The following is a 9,912-nucleotide window of genomic DNA, read 5'->3' as shown; positions in this document are numbered from 1 at the left end:
AAAAAACAAAACAAAATCTTATTTTAAAAGCTTAAGACCAGAAAGTCCTCAGTAGACTCAGTTAACAGACTGGATACTTATTACCACAATGTACTTAGTGGAACTACTCACTGAATTGTTTTTAAAAGAAGTTATAAAAAAAAAATATATAAAAGAAGTTATCAGGTCAGTAAGGGATATTAGAGTAAAACAAAAGCTAAGATCATTGTATCTTTCATTCTGTGAAGAACCTAAGGCAGATAAACTACAAGCTAAATTTACAGAAAACAAACAGGAAATAAACTAACAGATTTACCTCGATCTCTGCCAGTTGACAGGCATTTGAAAATGACCATCCTCAAGTCTAGTCCTTCTTTAAGCCAGATCTTATCCATAATCTTTATCATCTGTAAAGCTAACATATCTTGCCGTAGATCTTCACCAACCTTGAAATCAAGGAAACAAAAGTGAAATGTGTACCTTTCAAAAACCTCAATAAAATTCCAACTGGTTGCCATCGATTCAGAACTGATTCATAATTGAGTTTTCAGAACCTGTAAATTTCATTGAAGGAGATTGTGCATCTTCCTCCCTCGTAGCAGCCTGTGGATTTGAACCACCTGTCTCAACAAGATTACACATTATAAAAGCTGTAGGGGATTGAAGAAGGAAGAAAATAGCAAAAAGAATGAAGAATGAAATGAAGAAATGTCTTTCTCGTCTTTTTTGGGGCAATATTTTACAGAAAAACCCTTAATTCCTACACGTCTGTTTCCTAATCTGTAAAGTGGAAAAACAAAACAACTTACCTAGCTCACAGGATGTTTCTTTTTTTTTTTTAGGTTGTTTCTTTTAATGGTTAAGTGAGTTTAAATCCAAAGCACATGGCTCATGTTCATTATTGTTTAAAACGGAGATATATACATTTGAGAAAGTTTAAAGGTTTAACATTCACCTAGTGTTTTTTTCCCCCAGATACATAAGAAATCAAGATATTTTCAGATTACAAAAAACATCTTAGTTGTCAGTGGACCTACCCTAAAATATTAACCATTGAGTTCTTCAAACAGAAAATAAATGAAGAAATATAAAGAGCAAGAAAACTTAGAACAGCAAAAGAAAGGAAAATATATGGGTAAACATGAAAAACTTTTCCTTCTCCTCCTGAGTTATCTAAATTGTGTTTGATATCTAAAGCAACAGTAATAAGTGGGAGTTTTTAACGTGTACTCAAAACTCAAACTCACTGCCAGGGGACACTGCTCATGTTTCTCCCAAGGAGCTGCCAGTACATTTGAAACACCAGCGATACACTGCCGTTTAGGTTAACAGTACAACTCCCTATGGACCAGAGCTCCCTAAATGAATAATAAGAAAGTAGTTATGGAGATTATAACATAGATGCACCTTCCATAGAGAACTATGCTGCTAACTGAAAGACAGACATCTCTTTGGCAGCTCAAGTCAATCAACAGCTCTGCAAGAGAAACATCAGCAATATTCTACCATGTGAAAATTCTATGGAGGGTCAGCTATGAGTTTGTTCCAAATTGTCAGCAATGAGCTTTTGAGTTATAGTTATAAACAGGAGATGGTAAAGGAACGTAATAGAAAGATCTAGACTTTGGCAGAAATTGTGATCAATAGATAGACAGCATCATTAAAAAAATAAGCTGAACAAAGATTGTACATAGGATTGCAAAGGCCTGCTATTTCGGAAGTTGATGGCCAATCCTTCTTCATAGTATGTCTTAATTTGAATGCTCAAATTTATAAAAGTATCTGACAGACAAGAATTTTATGGAAAAGAGCAGACAAATGATATTTCCCCAATTGTAGAAATAATCAATAGATTGCTCTGAGAGCTGGACATAGATATGATATAGACATAGGGATGATAGAAGGAGAACTTTGAGCCTTTAAAGTGTGTTCCTGGAGAGGAGTATTGAATATACCATGGACTGCTAAAAGAATAAACAAGTTCATCTTAGAGAGGGTAAAACCAGGCTGCTGGAAGCTTTGTCTGACCTCCTTTGGATATGTTGCAGAGGGACCAGTCCTTGGAGAGGGATGTCATGTTTGGAACAGTGGAGGGACAGCGCAGGAGGGGAAGACCCTTGATAAGATGGATAGATTCCATGACTGGGGTAATGAGTGTAGGTATGTCAGAGACAGTAAGATTGGCATAGGCCAGAGCAGGGTTTAGAGCTGTTGGACATAGGGTCACTATGAGTCACAAGCAACTTGACAGCATTTAACAATAACAACAAAGATATCCTCATAACCACTATACATTATTCAAAGTGCAGATCTAAAGCCTGTTCCAAGAAAGCCACAAGAGAAAAAACAAAACAAAAAGACAACTCCAAAAAAGAGCAAATGGAAAGATGCTGCTGTTACATTCATCGAGTCTGAACCAACTCAGAACTGATCCTCTAGCAGTTTTTCAGAGGCTATAAACTGTATGGAAAAGACTGTCCCACTTTCTCACATGGAGTACCTACCTGGTGGATTCAAACTACATGCCTTTGGGATGCAGTCATGACTCCTTACCACTAGGTCACCAGAGCTCCCTCAAAAAGATTCTGTAAGTCATTAATCCTTAGAGAGATGCCAATCAAAACAACAGTGTGATTATCACTTCACTCCCACTATTATAAAAAATGAGAAAACAAATGACAGCAAGGAAGTGGCAACACTAGAACCCTTAACCATTACTGATGATATTGTAAAATCCTGCAGCTACTATGATAAACAGTCTGGCAATCAAAAGATTATTATGTATAAGAATTATCATATAACCAACCGAGCAATTTTACTCTGGGGTATCTACCAACAGAGTTAAGAGGAGAGACTCAAACAGTTATTTATCAGTGTTGACTGCAATACTAATTATAATTAACTGAAAGGTGGCTGTTGTTATAGGCCACCGAGTCATCTGCAACTCAGTTGTTCACCAGCAAATTAATTAACCCACTGCCACCAAGTTGTTTCCAACTCATAGTTCCCTATAAATTCTTATTTCATTGCTGTAAAATCTGAACCAACCAACAGCTGACTCTCCAGCAGATTTCTGGAGGTTATAAATTGCACAGGAGGAGACTACACATTCTTCTACTTCAGAACCACTGGTGAATTCGAACCACCAGAGAGGTGAGGCCATTGAGTCAGCAGTGCAACTCTCTACAAACTAGACCAACAGAACTCTCCTATCAACAGAATATGCCCATAGTGTTGCCAAGGCCGAAAACTTTATGAAAGCAGGCTGGTTTATCTTTCTCCAATGAGTGGTAGATGGATTTGAACTGGTAACCTTTTGCTTATCTGATAAATATGCACAGTGCCAGCAGAACCTTTAACAAATAAACAATAAGTGGCATGCTCATACCACAAAATATTCAGCCATAAAGGACAGTGAAGTTCTGATGCTACCACATGCATGAACCCTGAAAACATTAATTATGTTGAATAAACAGGCCAGAAAAAAGATAAATATCATATGACCCCATGTACATTAAGGCCCAGAATAAGTGTACAGAAGGATGAGTGTGAGAAGAGTGGGGAAATATTGTTTAAGGATGCTGAGTTTCTGTTAAAATGATTAAAAATAAGTAATCTGGGAATGGTTACATATCATGAATGATGCTGGACTGTAAATGAAAAATGGTTCAAATGGCAAATACTACAAATGTTCACCACAGAATGAAAATTAAGACAGAAAAAAAAAGTACCCCTATTATTCTCACCTTAAACATCACATTAATTTCTTCTCCCATAGGATCATCATTCACCAATGCAACTTTTAGGGGCACAGCGTTAGAATTGAAGAAAGAACAAGACTGTAAATAAAACATTAAGTATTAGGCAGATATCTCAGGAATAAAAAGAGACATGTTTTTATAGACATAAGCATTTCTGTGATGCATATTCCTTTTAACAATAGTAAATGAAATAACACATATGACCTGTCTACTAGATTATGTAGTTACGTGATAATGTTGTTGTTGTTGTTAGGTGCCATCGAGTCAAGTACAACCCATGGTGACCCTATGAACAACAGAACTGAACCCTGTCCTATTCTATGCTATCCTCATACTTCCTAACACATTAAAGCCCACTGCGGCTGTCACCGTGTCAATCCACCTGGTTAAGAGTCTTCCTCTCCTTTGCTGACCCTCTACCTTTCCGAGCATCATGTCCCTCTCCAAGGAAAAGCCCCTCAGAGCAACATGCCCTAAGTATGTGAGGCAAAGCCTCATCGTTATTTGTCTCCAAAGAGCACTCTGGCTGCACCCTCTCCAAAACATATTTGTTTGTGCTTTTGGCAGTCCACAGGCTGTTCAGTCCTCTTCTCCAATAGCACAGTTCAAAAGCATCAATTACTCTTCTGTCATCCTCATTCACGGGCCAGCTCTAAGATGCACAGCAAGTGATCAGAAAGACCATGGCCTGAATCAGATGCACTTTAGTTCTCAAACTGACATTTACTCCTCAGTAATCCGGAGAGACTGAAACTGTCAACAATGTCATCTTACTTGGATCCACTGGTACCAGCAGTCAGGAAATCAAGAGACACTGTACTGGGAAAGCCTGCAGTTAGGGACCGCTCAAATTATTCAGGAGTAATAATGTTAGTCTGAGGACTAAGGTGCACCTGAATCAGTCTGAGGTTGATAGTTGTTGTTAGGTGCCATCAAGTTGTTTGCGACTCATAGCGACCCTACGTACAAGAGCACTAAACGCCGGTCTATCCTGTACCAACCTTGCTGTCTCAAACACATTCATTCCCACCACTCCACTCACAGAATAAACCCATCTCATTGAGGGCCTTCCTCTCCAGTGCCATCCCTCCACTCTCCCAAACTTGATGTCGCTCTCCAAGGACCAGTCCCTCCTTGCAACATCCAAAGTATGTCAGATGAAGCTTCAGAATCCTTGACTCCAGGGAACATTCTGGCTTCACCCTCTCCAGGACAAACCTGTTTGTTCTAGCAGTCCATGGTATATTCAACACTCTTCTCCAGCACCACAACTCAAAGACATCAATTCTGTCCAACTCTCCGATGCATAGCACGTAACTGCAAAGACTATACCCTGGATCAGGCACACCTTTAGTTTCCAGCCTGACATCGTTGCACTTCCGTACTCTTGAAAGGTCCCTCACAGCTGACTTTCCCAATGCAATTTGTCTCCTGATTTCCTGGCTGCTGTTACCAAGAGTGCTGACTGTGGAGCCAAGTAAACTAAAACTGTTAACTATCTCAATCTCTTCACCATCCATACTGATGCTGGCAATTGTCCCAGTGGTGAGAATCTTTGTTTTCTTAATAATGAGCTTCAATCCATATTGAAGACTGCAGTCCTAGACCTTCTGCAGCAAGCGCTTCAGGTCCTCCTCAGTTTCAGCGAGCAGGGTTGTGTCATCTGCATAATGCAATTTATGCAGATATCAACCTCACGCTGAGGTTGATAGTAGTACATAAAAATATTTTTGGAATTCAATAGTAGCATATGTGAGTATAATACTATCTACACTCTAAAAAGAAAAGCAAAACTTAAAAATGTGAAGCAAAAAGTCTGAGCTTTGTAGTAGTACAAGTTTTACTCATATTCTTCCTTTAAAAGTTTTGGATTCTCATATTCTTCCATTGCAATCTGGGATGTGGTCTGCATTTCTTCTAATTATAATACTACTGTAATTCATAAACAGTCGCAGAATATAATAAAATAGTGATCAAATGAAATAATTTCATTAGTAAAAATCCAAGTATTATTTAAAAATAAGATTTAAAAAAATAAATTAGTTTAAATTAATTTAAAAAATTAAAGTAGATATATGCTCTTCTCTTTCAAAATCACAAAGAAATCAGCTGATAATTAACTTGTTGCTTTTGCTAAACTCATTTTAGGAAAAAACCCAACATTCATGGTACTACTGGCAAGAGGTCAAAGATAGTATTCAATTTTGTTGATTATTCAAATTCTTTGATGATTCTATAAAGTACTAAATACCTACAACAGTCTATCTTGTCTTTCACGATGGGGAGGGAAAAAAAGCTGGCATCATATAATTGAGTAGCTTTCCCATTAGCACTATAACATATGATTCTGATGGACCTTATCATAGTAAAAGAAAGTTTATTTTGAAGTAGTAAATAATTTTATAATAGTAATAATATTATTTTTCTTTCAGGAAAGGAAATTAGATAAATACATGTTTAAATAAATTTGGCTCTTAATCACAAATAAACATCCATATAATATACAGATAACAGGCCCCCTCCACAGTTCCTTTCCAATGTGGAAGGGCTGTCCCATCTTTGGGGCATAACTTTCTAATCTATATTTTTTACCTTAAAAAAAAATATAGATGGCGACAAGACAAGCTATGCAGGTTTTAGCCTCATGTGCCTTAAGCATACCTGCCCATTTGCTTTCTTCCTATGCTCTGTTCTGAAATATAATGTGAACTTATAAGTATTTTATATGTCACCTTAATATTTAATTCTTTTGCCACAAGACTTGGATTGAGAGGGAGACGACATTTATTCCTTAAAAAAAAGGACTGCACTCGTTCCATACTCCTTTGGAGAACAACCTATAGAAAGAGATTGATACTATATTATAAATACACAACGAAAACTATTTTAAATAATTATGCTATGAATACAATTTCAAGGAGTACTTTTCTCAAATTTCTGTTAGATAAGTGTTTTAGTATAAAATGTCAAAATAGTCAAAAGTAGTTGTTTAACAAAAAGTTAACTTTTATTAAAAAATAAAACCAAACAAAAATTAGAGTATCTCAAACATGCTACTGTCAAGTCAGAACAGATTCACAGCTGGCCCTCTAGCTGGTTCCCAAGGCTGTATATTGCATAGGCAGTGGCTTCTCCAGAGAAAGTTGGGCAATTTCCTCCCTGGAGATTTACAGTCTACCAATGGAAGGTCGAGGAGCTCTGGTGGCCTTGTTGTAAGAAACTGCACTGCAATCCCAAAGACATGTGGTTCAAATCCAACAGCTGCTCCTAGGTAGAAAGACTGAAATCTCTTCCTGTGCAATTAAACTGCCTCTGAAAACTCACTGGTGGGTAAACTATAGGTTGGTTCTAACTCAATGGTACACAACCACAACAGAAGGTCAGCTATGAGTTGATTCCAACTCTATGGCAATAGAGAGAAGTGAGAGAAAGTGGACTCAAACCAAAAGGGAGGCACAGCCTTTGGGTTAGAAACACAACTACCAACAATAGAACTCCCTATTAAATAAAAATTTCACAGTGAAAGTAAGCAAAAATTCATGCTTTGATCTTAAAAAAAATTTAAACAAAGTAATGAAACTCAAACTCAGGAAAGCAAATCTGGGATTATGTAATTATAATCAACTATATAAAATGAGATGTATATGAATGATTGGACAAAAATCAGTAAAAAGAAACCCATTAGTATAAAAAAAAGTTAAGTTTGATCAGACAGAAATTAAGCATGGGAATAAAACAAAAAGATTTTCTGAGTTATAACAAATCTAAAAACCCAAAAAAGAATAGCTTTTGAATTAATTTATAGTTTAAGAGCTATGTTAGGACTCTTATTTACAAAGAATAAAAACTTAATGTGTCAGCATCACAAAGATCCTTTCACATCAAAATGTTTACAGTCTCTCATTTTTACACATACCTGTCTGGCTGATCCACTAGCCTGTCTTACTTTTTCTGCTACTCCTCCTAAAAGTTGAACAAGTCTTGTCTGCTTTAAGAGTTCTTCTCTAAGTCTTTTTCCTCCCACTGAGAGCAGAGCACCCAAAATATATTCATATCGGGCACCGAACTGTGCATCATGCAGGGCATCCTTCAGGAGCCTAATACAGCAAAATATTTCAGTTAGTCACTTCTGAGAATTCCATAAACGCCCCTCAAAAATAATATTAATAGTTTACTTTGTTTCTAGGAATTTATTTGAAACTATAAAACAAAAATGTTCCTCAGCAGTGCAAATGGTTTACACTCAATCTAAAGGTCGGTGGTTTCAACATCCGGCAACGTCTTGGAATATAGGCTTTAGGCTTATGTCAAGAAAAACCTTGGGAGCTGTTTTACTCTCTAACATGGGCCCACCAAGAGGCAGACTTCACCACATGGCAAATGACAACAACATAAAGCACAAAAAAACCAAAACAAAAATTGTTCTCATCAGGTCAATTCTGATGTATGGCAGCTTATGTCCAAATTATTGAGAACCAATGATGTAATTTTGAGGACTAAGCTACATGTGACTCAAGCCATGGTTTTCCAGTCACTTGCTATGCATCTGAGAACTAGACAATGAATAAGGATGACTGAAGAACAACTGATGCCTTCGAACTGTGGCACTGGAGAACACTGCTAAATATCCCATGGATTACAAAAGAACAGAGAGAGAAATCCTAGAGAAAATGCAGCGAGAGTGCTTAGGAGGCAAAGATAAGGAAGATTTGTCTCACATACTCATGTTAATAGGAAAGATTATTCCCTGGAGAGAGATATCATGCTTAGAAAGGAAGAGGGATGGTGAAGGAGAGGAAGACCTTTAACCAGGTGGACTGATCCAGTGACTGGAGCAATGGGCTTAAGTTTGTCAGAGATTGTGAAGATGGCATAGGATAGGACAAAACTCAGGTCTATTGTTCACAGGGTCACGATGAGTCATACTCAATAGCACCAAACAAGAACAACATGTATGTCAGAGTAGAATTGTGCTTCCCCGCCCTGGCCCCCCAAGATCAGTGCTGCTTAAAATTTTCAATGATTTAGTAAATTTCCAGTCTTTTCTTCCAAAGTGCCTCCAGGTGAACTCAAATTACTAAAACTCAGATAATGAAGTACAGTAACCATTTGCACCACCCAGGAATTCTTTAAGCTATAAAACCAAACATAAAGTTGTTGATTCTTTATTGCTATGACATGTCAAATATCTCACAACAGAAAGGTTTTCTAAAATTTATTGTTTCTAAGGAAAAAGAAAGTTAGTTTCTCTATAATAATACCTTATATTGGCAGTAAATAGGAGGGACATATTGTATGAAAAAGAGTCAACTATCTCTATAAATACGAGGAAATGAATTATACTTTAAAAACCCTTACCAATATAAATTGTGTGCTATATGGATATTTCCCAACGCCCTGGATAGGAGGAAGTGCACTAATGAGCTGTTCAAGTAAATTTCATATTTCAAAGCCTACATGGAAAGGAAAAAAGGAATTATTCATTGTCAAATCCATACTAAACTGCTAAGATAAAATTATCATAAGAACTAAATAAAGCAGGTATTACCCTTACATATAAAACTATCACACACTATACAAATACTTTTAATACAAACCAATTCCCTGCCCATAAAAATGGAGGAGCTTGATGAGGCAGTTAATCTAGTGAAAAACTTACTTGCACAAACTGTGGAAGAAGATCTATTAGTTCATCATCATTAATGGCTTCAATCCAGGTTACAGCTAAGGATCTCACTTCCTGATCAGCAAATCTGTAACACAAAATCGAGACCTGATGATTACCTTTCTGATGAAGTTGCGTTTTCTGAAAACACAATCTCAGTTTACTTCTGGCACTGACTACTTAAAACAATTTTGTTCCAAATCAATCTGTGTTTCTTTTTAGGATGAAAATCTCAATAATGTGGATTCAATTAATTATTATATTTAAAATTTTGAAAATTAGTTTTAGCATCCATCATAAAAATGTAATAAATTATTAAAAGTTTACAATTTGATTCTCTTTTAGGTTTAAATTACTTGACAGTGTCTTTTCAATAACCTTCAAGGATATTATTTATTTGTACAAATATACAAATTTTGAGTCGGAGGACCATATGATATATTACTCTGGAGATGAAAAAGTGAGGAAAAATGGAGTTGCTTTCATAGTTAAAAAAGTCATTGCTAG

At 36.5% G+C, this 9,912-nt stretch overlaps 1 protein-coding gene across 1 annotated transcript in view; it reads right to left on the bottom strand.

The window, feature by feature from the left end:
• PIK3C2A (phosphatidylinositol-4-phosphate 3-kinase, catalytic subunit type 2 alpha) overlaps nucleotides 1–9,912 on the bottom strand; it is a 94,311-nt gene that overhangs the window by 25,808 nt on the left and 58,591 nt on the right. The window contains exons 16-21 of the mRNA XM_006892078.1: nucleotides 9,400–9,493; nucleotides 9,099–9,193; nucleotides 7,657–7,837; nucleotides 6,473–6,577; nucleotides 3,726–3,818; nucleotides 296–425 (exon numbers count right to left, since the gene is read on the bottom strand). Of these exons, the coding sequence (XP_006892140.1) occupies nucleotides 296–425; nucleotides 3,726–3,818; nucleotides 6,473–6,577; nucleotides 7,657–7,837; nucleotides 9,099–9,193; nucleotides 9,400–9,493 (698 nt within the window). The remainder of the gene's footprint in view (nucleotides 1–295; nucleotides 426–3,725; nucleotides 3,819–6,472; nucleotides 6,578–7,656; nucleotides 7,838–9,098; nucleotides 9,194–9,399; nucleotides 9,494–9,912) is intronic.

This window comes from Elephantulus edwardii, unplaced genomic scaffold (genome assembly GCF_000299155.1).
Source record: "Elephantulus edwardii isolate Elephantulus edwardi_28Jun2011 unplaced genomic scaffold, EleEdw1.0 scaffold00109, whole genome shotgun sequence".
NCBI classification, from domain to species: Eukaryota; Metazoa; Chordata; class Mammalia; order Macroscelidea; family Macroscelididae; genus Elephantulus; species Elephantulus edwardii.
The sequence above is the reverse complement of the archived record's forward strand: the minus strand, read 5'-3'. Positions and strand labels throughout refer to the sequence as shown.